This window comes from Zeugodacus cucurbitae, chromosome 6 (genome assembly GCF_028554725.1).
Source record: "Zeugodacus cucurbitae isolate PBARC_wt_2022May chromosome 6, idZeuCucr1.2, whole genome shotgun sequence".
In the NCBI taxonomy this organism is placed as follows: domain Eukaryota; kingdom Metazoa; phylum Arthropoda; class Insecta; order Diptera; family Tephritidae; genus Zeugodacus; species Zeugodacus cucurbitae.
Window position 1 is genome coordinate 30770541 of NC_071671.1, and position 15257 is coordinate 30785797.

Below are 15257 nucleotides of genomic sequence, written 5' to 3' on the forward strand. Positions count from 1 at the left end.
CTGCACATATGTACATATTATAAATTTTGTTCGCCTAACGATTGTTGTTACACCTAAAACTAATCGAGTTACTATGTAAAGACTTATACTACGTTCGGACCGACATTGAAAGCATCTTGAATACACAATCTGTGGATTGCGGAAACAAAGTCGTTCTGACCGACATCATGTGTTTTCGATGCGTTTTCATTAACAGTTCACAAATGTATGTTTGTTAAAATTTTGAGCAACGAGAATGGTATGTTTTAGAATCTTTAATATTTGCTTATATTTATTATTAATGATTGTGTTTTATAGAATCACGACAAGAAAATTTTAATAATGAAGGAATTGATTTTGAAAAAGTAGATAAATATCTTGCGCACCGATTATTCTTCAACAAATAACGTTTAATCCTATTAGGTATAATAAAGGAACTTGGGACGCCAAGCAACGTAAGAATAATTTTTGGGAACACGATTGCCAACGAAATGGATCAGTGTTTTTTAAAGAAAGCTTTCGTTCATTTAGTAAATTATGCGACATCCCTCGGTCTCTACAAATTAATTAATTTCGGTCGCTGTGATTGAGACACTTTGTTGCTGCAACTCCACTGTCATTTTTTCTTGGCCCACGTAGAGCACACACCACCTAAACTAGAGCAGGCTTCGATTATAATGACAGGAATGTAAGTTCACAGTAAGCGAAAACTGTGATTTCGTTTGACAGATAGTATTATATATGATGAGACAAGTTTTAAGCAGGTAACTTGTAATTTGAAAATTGCTATGCTCAACTGATTATTTCGTGATCATCAACTTGATTTAAAGCAAGACGGCTTTCAAGTCCGAAAAGTGAGAGCAGGGATAAAGGGATATCCAATTTAATCCAGAGTGACAGCGCCTCAAAAATTTTCGTTTTTTAGATCAGGCAAAATACAAATTTTTGGGCATTTAAATTAAAATGTATGTAAAGTGTAATCCGGTTATAATAGACTCCACGGGACCATGTCAAATTGTCCATTATAACCGAGTGTCCATCTAATCAGAATATAAAATTTTTAACTCAAAAAGTAAATTCAATGTGTTTTTTTATTAAAGCAATAAAGTTTATGAATAAAAATATGAATAAAAAATTAGGAATAAAAATAAAATAAACCATTTAAACAGTAAATCATCAACTTGAGGATGTGTCGCCACTCTTATTTTTTTTCTTTTGTCGTTGACTTTCCAATCATTTTTAATTTTTTCCCGATTAATCCATATGTTTGAAACAGTCTGTTTTTTAGGTTTTTGTTCAAGTAAATGTCAGCTTGAGAAGTTCCTCCTTCAATTTCGCATATTATTGTATATTCTTCATTGTATATTCTTGTAAATGCTGTATATTCTTGTAAATGCTCGCTTTTTATTTTTTTTCCGACATTTTTCTTAAAATTAACAACTCTCAATGAAAAGCCAACGAACGTCACTTTCAACCCACCGCAGAAGTTGTTTGCCTTCTTTGACTTATTTCCAAGAAAAAATGAACATTTTCTGCTGCAGAGACTTATTGTGTCTCTTGATCGAATTCGGGGAAGTACAAAATTTTGCTTATTGCCAACTGATTGCCAACTTTGTTTTGAAATTTGATTTTGAAAGCTTCGGTTATAATGGACAAAAACCGATTTTATTGTCTATTATAACCGGAATCCATTATAACCGAGTCTATTTCAACCGAGTTTTTTACATATGTTTGAACTGAGACTTGACAAAGAGGTACATAATAACAGAGTTTCCATCTTAAGCGAGTCCATTATAAATGGATTACACTGTATGTGATTGGCGTTGCAACCGTTTAGCCGGTTATAGCCGAATCGACGATAGTGCGCCACCTCTCTCTCTCTTCGCAGTTCGGCGCCAGTTGAAGATCCCAAGTGTAACCAGGTCGCTCTCCACCTGGTCCCTCCAACGGAGTGGAGGCCTTCCCCTTCCTCGGCTTTCTCCGGCGGGTACTGCATCGAACACTTTCAGGGCTGGAGTCCTTTCGTCCATTCGGACAACATAACCTAGCCAGCGTAGCCGCTGTCTTTTTATTCGCTGAACTATGTCAATGTCGTCGTATAACTCGTACAGCTCATCGTTCCATCGTCTGCGGTATTCGCCGTTGCCAATGTTCTGAGGACCATAAATCTTGCGCAAAATTTTCTCTCGAAAACTCCTAGTGCCGTCTCATCTGATGTTAACATCGTCCAAGCTTCTGCACCGTAAAGCAGGACGGGAATGATAAGCGACTTGTAGAGTTTGATTTTGGTTCGTCGAGAGAGGACTTTACTGTTCAATTGCCTACTCAGTCCAAAGTAGCACCTGTTGGCAAGAATTATTCTGCGCTGGATTTCGAGGCTGACATTGTTCGTGTTGTTGATGCTGGTTCCCAGGTATACGAAATTATCTACGACCTCGAAGTTATGACTGTCAACAGTGACGGGGGAGCCAAGACGCGAATGCGCCGACTGTTTGTTTGATGACAGGAGATATTTCGTCTTGTCCTCATTCACCTCCAGACCCATTCGCTTCGCCTCCATATCCATGCGGGAAAAAGCAGAACAAACGGCGCGGTTGTTGCTTCCGATGATATCAATATCATCGGCGTACGCCAGGAGCTGTACACTCTTGTAGAAGATTGTACCTTCTCGGTTTAGCTCTGCAGCTCTTATAATTTTTTCCAGCATCAGGTTAAAGAAGTCGCACGATAGTGAGTCACCTTGTCTGAAACCTCGTTTGGTATCGAACGGCTCGGAGAGGTCCTTCCCAATCATGACGGAGCTTTTGGTGTTGCTCAACGTCAACTTACACAGCCGTATTAGTTTTACGGGGATACCAAATTCAGACATCGCGGCATAAAGGCAGCTCCTTTTCGTGCTGTCGAAAGCAGCTATAAAATCGACTAAAAGGTGGTGTGTGTCGATCCTCTTTTCACGGGTCTTCTCCAAGATTTGGCGCATGGTGAATATCTGGTCAGTTGTCGATTTTCCAGGTCTAAAGCCACACTGATAAGGTCCAATCAGTTTGTTGACGGTGGGCTTTAGTCTTTCACACAATACGCTCGACAGAACCTTATACGGGATGTTGAGGAGGCTTATCCCACGGTAATTGGCGCAAATTGTGGGGTCTCCCTTTTTGTGTATTGGGCAGAGTACACTGAGATTCCAATCGTCAGGCATGCTTTCTTCCGACCATATTCTGCAAAGAAGCTGATGCATGCACCTTATCAGCTCTTCGCCGCCGTATTTGAATAGCTCGGCCGGTAATCCATCGGCCCCTGCCGCCTTATTGTTCTTCAAGCGGGTAATTGCTATTCGAATTTCTTCACGGTCGGGCAATGGAACATCTGCTCCATCGTCGTCGATTGGGGAATCGGGTTCGCCATCTCCTGGTGTTGTACTTTCACTGCCATTCAGCAGGCTGGAGAAGTGATTCCTCCATAATCCCATTATGCCCTGGACATCGGTTACCAGATTACCACCTTGGTCTCTACATGAGGATGCTCCGGTCTTGAAACCTTCGTTAAGTCGATTCATTCTTTCATAAAATTTTCGAGCCTCTGTCTGCCAGCTTCTCAAGCTCTCCGTACTCACGCATTTCGGCTTCTTTCTTTTTTTGTCTGCAGATGCGTCTCGCTTCCCTCTTCAGCTCTCGGTATCTATCCCATCCCGCACGTGTTGTCTGAATTTGGTATCCCCGCAACACTAATACGGCTATGTAAGTTGATGTTGAGCAACACCGAGCCGTTCGATACCAAACGAGGTTTCAGACAAGGTGACTCACTCTCGTGTGATTTCTTTAACCTGATGCTGGAGAAAATAATACGAGCTGCAGAGCTAAATAGAGAAGGTACAATCATTTATAAGAGTATACAGCTACTGGCGTACGCCGATGATATCGATATCATTGGAAACAACACCCGTGCCGTTAGTTCTGCTTTCTCCAGATTGGATAAGGAAGCGAAGCGTATTGATCTGGTGGTGAACGAGGACAAGACGAAATATCTCCTGTCGTCAAACAAACAGTCAGCGCATTCACGTCTTGGCTCCCACGTCACTGTTGACAGTCATAATTTTGAAGTTGTAGATAATTTCATCTACCTGGGAACCAGCATTAACAGAAATAACAATGTCAGCCTGGAAATCCAACGCAGTATCACTCTTGCCAACAGGTGCTACTATGGACTTAGTAGGCAATTGAAAAGTAAAGTCCTCTCTCGACGAACAAAAACCAAACTCTACAAGTCTCTCATCATTCCCATCCTACTTAACGGTGCAGAAGCGTGGACGATGTCAACATCCGATGAGACGGCACTAGGAGTTTTCGAGAGAAAGGTTTAGCGGAAGATTTATGGTCCCTTAAACATTGGCAACGGCGAATACCGCAGACGATGGAACGATGAGCTGTATGTGTTATTCGACGACATAGACATAGTCCAGCGAATAAAAAACAGCGGCTACGCTGGCTAGGTCATGTTGTTCGAATGGATGAAAGTGCTCCAGCTCTGGAAGTATTCGATGCAGTACCCGCTGGTGGAAGCCGAGGAAGAGGGAGACCTCCACTCCGATGGAAGGACCAGGTGGAGAGGGGCCTGGCTTCGCTTGGTATAACCAATTGGCACCAAACTGCCAGAAAGAGGGATATGTGGCGCGCTGTTTTGGACTCGGCTATAACCGCGTATGCGGTGTCTACGCCAGTCAAGAAGAAGAAGAACAATTATTGTATACTTAACAATTCATATAAATAATAACTATTTAAATGTCGGTTAGCGATATTATGGTATATTAAAACAACCGGTTTTCAAACTTTCTGTGGTAAATCAAGTGGTATTAATTCACTCAACTTTTCATGGAAAATTAAAATCACAAACCATTTCTTCAAATACCTTAAAATTTCGCTTTTCCATTTATATTTATTGTTTTTAGTTCTTATAAGTGACATTTCAAAAGTGACAATTCAGAGTACCGGTGATACACATCAGAGAACTGCAATATATCTGTTTAACTGTTTAAGTGATTGGTTGAGTAACACAAAAATTTATATTAGAACGGTTCCAAAATAAAGTCCTACGCAAATTTGAAAATGCCTCGTCATACATACGTAATTCAGATCTGCACAGTGATCTTCAAAAAAACTCTTATATTGCATTTATCTTTCAAAATTAGAAAAATATTGCTTGTTAGTACAATTTTGATTTGTTTCACTAGTTGCAATCATATGAAATGTAAAAATATATCTAATTACGTTTCAATAAAAAATAAATAAAACAAGCAAGGAAGGGCTAAGTTCGGGTGTAACCGAACATTTTATACTCTCGCAATTTATTTATTTAACTTTATTAATATTATGTTATACACATTTTGACCCACATATGCGTCATATATATTGTATAAAGTCCATTGAAAGTTGGAAACCCTAATATTAGGTTAGAAGCACCCAGGTCCTCATGTTCGATTAATGGGGCCTTGAAAACGTATGGTCCGATTTCGGCGATTTTTAGAATGGGGCTGCCACACTATAAAGGTAGTATTTGTGCAAAGTTCTGCATCGATATCTTCACTAGTGCTTAATTTATATATTGTAAAGTTAACTATTCAGATCGTCTTCAAAGTTCTGGTTTATAGGAAGTAGGCGTGGTTGTGAAGCGATTTGGCCTATTTTCACAACATATCATTGGGATGTATTGAAACTATTACAAACCAAGTTTCATTGAAATCGGTCGAGTAGTTCCTCGAGTAGTTCCTGAGATATGGTTTTTGACCCATAAGTGGGCGATGCCATGCCCATTTTCCATTTGGTAAAATAATCTGAGTGCAGCTTCCATCTGCCATTTCTTATGTGAAATATAGTGTTTCTGCCGTTTTTCGTTACTGAGTTAACTCACTTTTTGTAATTTTCAACCTAACCTTTGCATGGGAGATGGGCGTGGTTATTATCCGATTTCAACTAATTTCATGGTGTGTGGTGGGGTACGTAAGAGAACTGACTGCAGACAGTTGGGTTTATATAGCTTTATTGGTTTGCGAGATATATACAAATAACCGATTTGGTGGCGGGGCCACGCCCACTTTCCCAAAAAAATTACATCCAAATATGCCCCTTCCTAGTGCAATCCAAATTTTACTTTTATAACTTTATTTATGGCTTAGTTATGACACTTTATGTGGGCGTGGCAGTAGTCCGATTTTGCCCATTTTCGAAAGCAACCCTCTCACGGTCCCAAGGAACGTGTGTTCCATGTTTCATCAAGATATCTCAATTTTTACTCAAGTTATCCGTTGCATGGACGGACGTACGGACGGACGGGCGGACAGACAGACATTCGGATTTTGACTAGTCTCGTCACCCTGATCATTTTGATATATATAACCCTATATCTACTCGTTTAGTTTTATGACTTACAAACAACCGTTATATGAACAAAACTATAATACTCTCTTAGCAACTTTTGTTGCGAGAGTATAAAAAGACACTATTATCCACTAATACTCATTTACGCACAGCACACATAGCGGGAGTATGAATGATTAGTAAGTTTCCCTTGATACGAGCCATAGCAAAAAGAAACACCAAGAGTATAGCTGAATGAATAAAATGATACGAATATGATCAAGGTAAACCTGACGAAGTCTGTGCCGCCAAATGAGCCCTGCGCGAAATGACTAACGATGTGCTTTATTTTTTGATGTCGTATTACATTTAATGTTTTAAGTTATTTAAAGACAGTAAAGTTAATGTTTTCAGATTCTAATATATTTCTTTTAATAGTAAATTTAATTGAAAATTAATAAATATGCACGAAAATGCATGTTCAATTAAATAATGAAAAATGTAATGTGACAAAGTTCTCACTGGGTATCTTTACTTTTGTACTCAGCTACGATGTCAAAATTCTACTCGTGCCGATCAGTGTACCGAACTCATTGAAGTTTATTTTCATCCTGACCAATAAGCAAGTGAGTAAAATCAAATTGTTAGTATACACTCGTATTAGTCATAAATTGACGGCACATAGAGTTTTTTTATGGTTTGTTCAATCACAAATTCGGTACGAATTCTTCAAATACATGTTCGATCGAGTTTGGAACCCGAAGCGAAAATTGCGCCAACTAGCAATCACGACGCGCCTATATTCGAGTTCATGCAGGGAACTCGAGTTTTGTATATATAGTGGCAGAATTTATCCATTTTGGAAGAATTTAGCTGATTTGAATTGGTTTGTTATGGTTTCTCATTTTTTAACAAATAATTAATAAAACAATTTATTAAACTGAAATTTACGGATATTTAACTAATTTTAATTAAAAAACATACGAAAAATTCAATGTAACGAACAGGCCTGGCAATTTCGGGTGTGTCGTACACGAGTTGATTTTGACCAACACTCTCGAATTAGCACTCGGACACCCTACATAGATATATGTATATACCAGAGAGCAGCTTCGGGTATGTTCGAGTCTGTTCAATCACACTTGCTTAAATTCGGTACGAGTGTGACGTAACTCTTTAAATACATGTTCGATCGAATAATTTACCAATTTTTTTTTATTAAAACCTGTCGTTTAACGAACTTCACTCTTGGAAGTTTATATATATATATAACATATATATATATATATATATAAAAGCATAGGCTCATACAAAAAAACCAATAAAATGTGTTATATATTATATATCAAACATTTTAAGTTTGAAGAAAATAAAATAAAGTTTATAAATATTACATAATATAAAAGGTAGTAAATTATTTATCTAAGAGATCCTTTTTTGCTGACCATACATAACGTACTTCACTCTTGTGTACTAATTCTGTACAATGTATAATACTACTTAAATAACTTATATTTAATATGTTCTTTAATTTTGTTTTTATAAGTGCATTTTTTAATGGTACCAACGGTACTCCAAAATCTATCTATTGATATCCATATCTTTCTTTAAATTATTATCACTCAACACAAGGAACTTCTATTGAGTTTTTATCTTATCGGGATCACAGAAACAAATTTTTAAATTTTTAATTAATGGTTGTATTTCTATATTTTTTTTCAAAAGAACATTACTTGTTTGTTTGATTATTACTTATTTCGTTATCGCTAGTTTTACTTTTAATATACATATTATTCACAGTTGTCTCAACAAATATTTTTGATACATGAATATGATTTTTTGTATCTTTATATTTAATAAATATATTGTTTCAGAATTTGTTGCCAATAAAATTACATAAAATATAAAGGAATATTTACTTAATATGAGAATACAAATATTAAAACCGACAACTTTCCGACTGAAATTCCTTATTCAAAATATTAATATCATGTGTAGAAGTTCACGTAAGTGAGGAAAGTTTTTGATTGTCATTCACTTGGGAGTTACCAGAAATGATTCTTCTCCACATGGTTCAAGCAGCTCACGACTTCCGGTTTTAGACCAAGTATCCTCTGGGTAGCCATCAAACAGCCGTTTGAAGGCGAGCTAAAGTGAGAAGGCGAACCCGATTCCGCGGTTGTGAGTAGGGTTTGACATCTACTACAGCGGTCGTATAAAGAAGCCCAAATTTGGTGTTGGATTTGTGGTGGGAGAGAGACTCCGTCGCCGAGTCCTGGCATTCACTACGGTGGATGAACGTCTAGCCGCAATCCGCATAAAAGCGAGGTTCTTCAACCGAAGGACGATATGACCAAAGATACGTTCTATGAGCGCTGCCCCCGCCACGTTGTCAAAATTGTGCTTGGCAATTTCAATGCTAGGGTGGGTAAGGAAGGTGTCTTTGGCATAACAGTCGGAAAATCCAGCCTCCATGACGAAACATCGCCAAACGGCCTGAGGCTGATCGACTTCGCCTGGGCCCGAAATATAGTCGTTTGTAGTACCAGATTCCAGCACAAGAAAATTAACCAAGCAACATGGCTGTCTCCTGATCGAAACACGCGTAACCAAATCGATCATGTTGTGATAGACGGAAGACGATAGAAGTGTACTCAATCCACAAAAAGGGAGACCCCACAGTATGCATCAATTATCGTGGGATAAGCCTCCTAAATATCGCCTATAATTTAACAAACTGATTGGACCTTATCAGTGTGGCTTTAGCCTGGAAAATCAACAACAGACCAGATATTCACCATGCGCCAAATTTTGGAGAAGACCCGTGAAAATAGGATCGACACACACCATCTCTTTGTCGATTTTAAAGCTGCTTTCGACAGCACGAAAAGGAGCTGCCTTTACGCTACGATGTCTGAATTTGGTATCCCCGCAAAACTAATACGGCTGTGTAAATTGACGTTGAGCAACACCAAAAGCTCCGTCATGATTAGGAAGGACCTCTCCGAGCCGTTCGATACCAAACGAGGTTTCAGACAAGGTGACTCACTATCATGTGACTTCTTTAAATTAATACTGGAAAACATAATACGAGCTGCAGAGCTAAATAGAGAAGGTACAATCTTCTATAAGAGTGTACAGCTCCTGGCGTACGCGGATGATATTGATATCATCGGAAGTAACAACTGCGTCGTTAGTTCTGCTTTTTCCCACCTGGATAGGGAAGCGAAGCGAATGGGTCTGGAGGTGAATGAGGACAAGATGAAATATCTCCTGTCATCAAAAAAACAGTCGGCGCACTCGCGTCTTGGCTCCCACGTCACTGTTGACAGTCATAACTTCGAAGTCGTAGATAATTTCGTATACCTAGGAACCAGCATCAACAACACGAACAATGTCAGCCTCGAAATCCAGCGCAGAATCACTCTTGCCAACAGGTGCTGCTTTGGACTGAGTAGGCAATTGAAAAGTACTCTCTCGACGAACCAAAATCAAACTCTACAAGTCGCTTATCATTCCCGTTCTGTTTTATGGTGCAGAAGCTTGGACGATGTCAACATCAAATGAGACGACACTTTTTTTCGAGTTTTCGAGAGGAAAATTATGCGCAAGATTTATGGTCCTCAAAACATTGAGAACAGCGAATACCGCAGATGATGGAACGATGAGCTGTACGAGTTATACGACGACATTGAAATAATTCAGCGAATAAAAAGACAGCGGCAACGCTGGCTAGGTCATGTTGTCCGAATGGACGAAACCACTCCAGCTCTGAAAGTGTTCGATGCAGTACCCGCCGGAGGAAGCCGAGGAAGGGAGGGTCCATTAGAGGGACCTGGTTACACTTGGGATCTCCAACTGGCGCCGAACTGCGAAGGAAAGAGAGAAGTGGCGCAGTATCGTCGATTCGGCTATAACCGGCTAAACGGTTGCAACGCCAATCACATACATACATTTAATGATGATGACTTAGATGCAGTTCACAGTGCAGAAACGGATAGCACATTATTAATAAAAACAACAAAAAACGCAATCAATATACATAAAATTCAACTTCTAATTCAGATAGCGCAAAGATAATCAATAATTAAGAAGGTCAGCATATTGCATGAAAAGTTAATGATGCTACACTGCTCAGGATATTAAAAAAAGTTAACATAAATACCTGACGTTTGGCAAAAATTAGTCAATATTTCCGAAAATAAAAAAGCGATATGCCAGTCATTTGTCTTAAATTAGATCCTGGAGCTTGTCGTGGACAGAGCATGCAGAATTTTGGTTCCGGGGCTTGTTTACCAAACGCTTTATGCATTTACCACATGAAAATACGAAATATGCAGTTTAGGCGTTAAACAGAGTCGGCTGATTTTTTGGGGAAGTTTTCCTTACTTAAGTTTTGGAGATTTGCTACTAATTTAGGGACCCTAAATCAAAGTTTTAAATGAATTTATCGCCTTAGAATAGGAACTTATACTGAACATTAAAATTTTAAAGTTAAATAAGAACAAGAATAGAGTTCAAGGTGTGTGTAAATACTTTTGACGCAAAAAAATATGTGTAAATATTTTTGACTACAGCGGTCTTCAGTTCATTTGCTTATTTCTCCGCCATATTTCTAGCTATTCTTGCCAAACCGACTTCATTCGCTCAGGCATAGATCAAGGTTTACAACACCATAGCATTTTGTTACCCTGCGACAAGAACAAGCAAAAGCTTTTTCTGTGTAACGTAAAAAAACGTTCGATGTGTAAATAATTTTGACTACCTGGTACATATAACAAAAATAAAATAAATAAACAATATCCACTTCAAGAAGCACTTCAAACAAGAACTCTTTCTTGAAGCAAATACAACTTGGTCACACATTCATAATCTTAATAACATTAAAGAAATGCATTTCGAGAGTATATAATATTCGGTTTTACCCGAACTTAGCCCGTACTTACATGTTGTTCATTTGGATTAGTTTCCGTGTTTTCATTGCATCATGTAACTGTGCAACGTATGAGGTGGTAGAACTAAGATCACTTAACTCTAATTCACACGACAATAATATATATACATAATACGAAAAGTATATATTTTTTATTTTTCAAAAGGCGCACCCATAAACAAGAGTTTTTTATATTTTTTTTTGAGACACACACATGAGCATGGGGTTTTTAAAATAAATATTGAAACACACACATGTGCGTGTGTCTCAAATTTAAAGGCACACACATGAGTATGTGCTATTTAAAAAAAATGTAAAACATCACATATGTATGAGAAAATGTACCACGTAATCAACAAATTATTCGGATATTATCCATAATTTAAATGCATTAATTTCTTTAGTTTAAACTTACTGATTTACGGCCATATCGATCGCTTAATTGAGTCCAGAATAAAGGACTAATCATCATTCCCAAAAATACAATGGTTGTCATAAAAGCCTTTTGATATGTAGATATGTTCCATTCACATTGTGTTGTTGGTCCAATAATACTGAGTATTGTCATTTCCATAGAGTCTGCCATCCAGCATAGACCAACAAAGAGTGATAGTTTAACGTGAAACCATCCAAACCCTAAGAGATTTACTGCCTGCTGAACGGTGTACGTATCTTAAAAAATTTAAAAAATGTATACAATTGAACTTTAAATAAATTTGCTATTATAATTATGAGATTGAGCATTACAGGCAGTTACTTGTGAGTACCCTTGGGATATACTTATGTAATCTATACTACTATTATAAAGAGGAAAGATTTGTATGTATGTTTGTAATGAATAAACTCAAAAACTACTGTGCCGATTTCAAAAATTCTTTCACCATTGGAAAGCTACATTCACCCCGAGTAACATGGCTATATTTATTGCTAGAATCTCAACTTTCTTGAAATAGTTCCCCGGTGACGGTATCAAAAAGACTCCGTGATGCAGAATCTTTATATGAAACTGAAAATCGTCTTGCAAGTCATTCTATTCGCATCGCAATCTCTTGCCAGAGAGTGGAGTAACGAGCGCTAGCAGTTGCCATTTTTCGTACGAGAGTTTCATGGGTATGTCTCCCCAGATCTAGGCTTTTTTATACAATGAACTTTTACATGACCCATACAAAATTTCACTCATACAGGAATATAATTATAACAAGTAACGAATGGCTAAGTTCGGGTCCAACTGAAAATCTTATACTTTCGCAATTTATTGGTGTAATTTTTTAAAGATAACACAATTTGTCCCATATATTCTGTATAAGGTCCAATAGAATAACGAAAATTATCATATATGGCATATGAGGGCTGAGGTAATTGCTGAAGCGATTTCAATCATTTTCACCACTAAGGTACACTATATCCAAGACTCACTTAATTTTGGTAAGATATTTCACATATTAACCGATATATGCGGAGTAATGCCCCGATTTTAACCATTTTTGGTACCCGAACACACTATTAGAAGTCATTTTGTGGGCGTGGCAGAGGACTGGTTCGGTCCATTGAGATATCTACATTTTTACTCATATTATCGCTTGCACCGACGGACAGGCATCCGGATTTGGATTTCAACTCTTCACCCTGATCACTTTGGTATATATAACCCTATATCTCACTCGTTTTGTTTTAGATGTCACAAACAACCGTTATGTGAATAAAACTATTATACTCTCTTAGCAACTTTGTTGCGAGTAATAAACACAATGATTACCCACCTCCCGCCCAACGATTGCGAGAGGCGCAGTTCACAAGTTGGCAAAAGTTTTTTAAGCGTCGAAATCTTAAACTATTCAGACACAAAAACAAAAGATTCGACAGCTAAGATTTAGAAATACGTCAAAAAAGTTTTAAATGTTAAGAATAACTTATTAAGGGAAGATAGAACAATATTTAATGATGAGTCTGATAGATCAAGTGAGAATTAAAATCATGACATATACGATATGATTCATTTAACTCAAAATTTGTTCTAGGATATTTTAAAAATAAAGGTCTAAACTGTCTAGATGAGGGAGCAGGGACATTAAAAGTAATATCAGACAAGAGGAATATACTACAAACTGATCCAATCAGAAAAGCCATGCATTTCCCTACCACTACATTTTGTAGGTAGATTTATATTAAAACGATTAGTACATGATGGAAAATTTATCCTAGATTCCCAATGAAAATGCCCTAAGGAAAAAGTAAAAATTATCCTAATGGATTTGGTAACTGGAATTCCAAACCATGGAGCCATACTCCAATACAGGTCTCACCAAAGTTGCAAAACGAATTGTAGTAATATACGGGTATATATTTTGATTTAGACCAACGAATATTAAAGTAAACGATTCTTGCATTTGTTTACATTAAAATGTTTTTTTATCTTGAACAATATAAAGCCACTTGAATATATACACATCACCTGTGCACCGCCTCTCAAAATACATCGCGTGCTTACTCGCATATTTTTCATACTTGTCTATCAAAAACACTCAGCCAAATATGTCGCGGTGGTTTTCCACTTAGCTCAAAGCGGTTAAAAAACACTTAACTCTCCTCTGCTATTCATGTTATTACTTAGGGTGAACCCACACCGAACAAGACGAAACAAAAAGGCATGTTCGATCCTTGACTTGTTCGAAGAGATGTTGTCGAACTTTTTATGTATGTTCATACAGCCAACGCAACCAAATGCGACAAATTTGCCTCAAACCGTTTTTGTTGTCGAACAATACATGCTGAGCTATAGCGCAACCCACACCGAATCAAACAAGACAAGCAAAACTAGACAAGACTGAAAAACGGAACACAATGACACGTGGCAACCAATTTTGTCTCGCTTGGTGTGCATTGAAATAAAACAAAACGTAGATATAAAAAAATTCAATATGTAAAACACATTTTTAAGCTAAATACAAACTACCAAGAAAGCATAACCGCTGCGGAAAAATTATTAAACACTATGTTTTTATTTAATTAATTTCTTTATTTAAATTTATTTAAATGATGATTATTTTTATAATAATATATGGGGCTTGCTCCGCAATTAAAGTGTTAGGTGGGTTTCAAAATTTCAAAATTTAAAAAAAAATATTTTGTCTTATTTAATAGTGTAATATGTTTCGAATATTAAAAAAAATATATCATTAATCCGAATAATAATTCTAAGGGATATATCCTTTGGAAGTGCCGCCCATCAGGTCACGTCAGTTTGAATGTCAAACTTTAAAAGTGTTTATCTCAAAACACATTAAGTCGGTAGACACGTTATCTCGAAAAGTTATAAAGCGGTTTTGTTAAAATTTTGCATACATCCTTGAACTAACATTAATGAAAGAAGGATTTTTTGTATCTTTATTACAACTATTTTTACGACCAAATATATGCCGAAAATTTTACCAAAAAAGTGTGCTTTTTGGTTAATATTCTGTAAAAAATTCAATAATTTTTTGTTTCCTTCGTTCATTAATTAGGTTTATCCATGTACTAACGAAATATTTTTAGGCTATTGTTTTTTGATGAACCAATCATGAGTTATGATGTCATGGGACATTAGGTGCCAACGGCTGAGTTTTTGGAATTTGTAAATAAAAATGTCACATAATATTGTTTAAATATGTTTCTTTTATATGCTGATCATTGCAGTCATATTTTCAATAATAAAAAATTTTATAAAATAATTGATTTATTTAAAAAATATTTAAATTTTAAGTAAAATACAGACTACCGCAAAAGCATAACTCCTGCGGAAAGATTAATTATAACACTATGTACATATTATGAGTTCTCAATATGAGAAATATATAAAACAAAGCACCCACGCTGTTTAATCAAAAATACAAATATGTTTCGTTAATTATTTTTGTCAGCATATTATATTAAGAATTATTTTTAATTTTTATGGTTTGATGTGGTTTAAAAGCGTGTTTTTTCAGTTTTTTAAACTATATTTATTTTTAACTTTT

At 36.8% G+C, this 15257-nt stretch overlaps 1 protein-coding gene across 11 annotated transcripts in view; it reads right to left on the reverse strand.

The window, feature by feature from the left end:
- The window catches only part of LOC105219329 (synaptic vesicle 2-related protein), a 469576-nt gene that overhangs the window by 363230 nt on the left and 91089 nt on the right, over positions 1–15257 (reverse strand). For all 11 annotated transcript variants that reach the window (XM_054233805.1, XM_054233807.1, XM_054233802.1 and 8 more), the window contains one exon: positions 11678–11934. In XM_054233805.1, coding sequence (XP_054089780.1) covers positions 11678–11934 — 257 coding nt within the window. The remainder of the gene's footprint in view (positions 1–11677; positions 11935–15257) is intronic.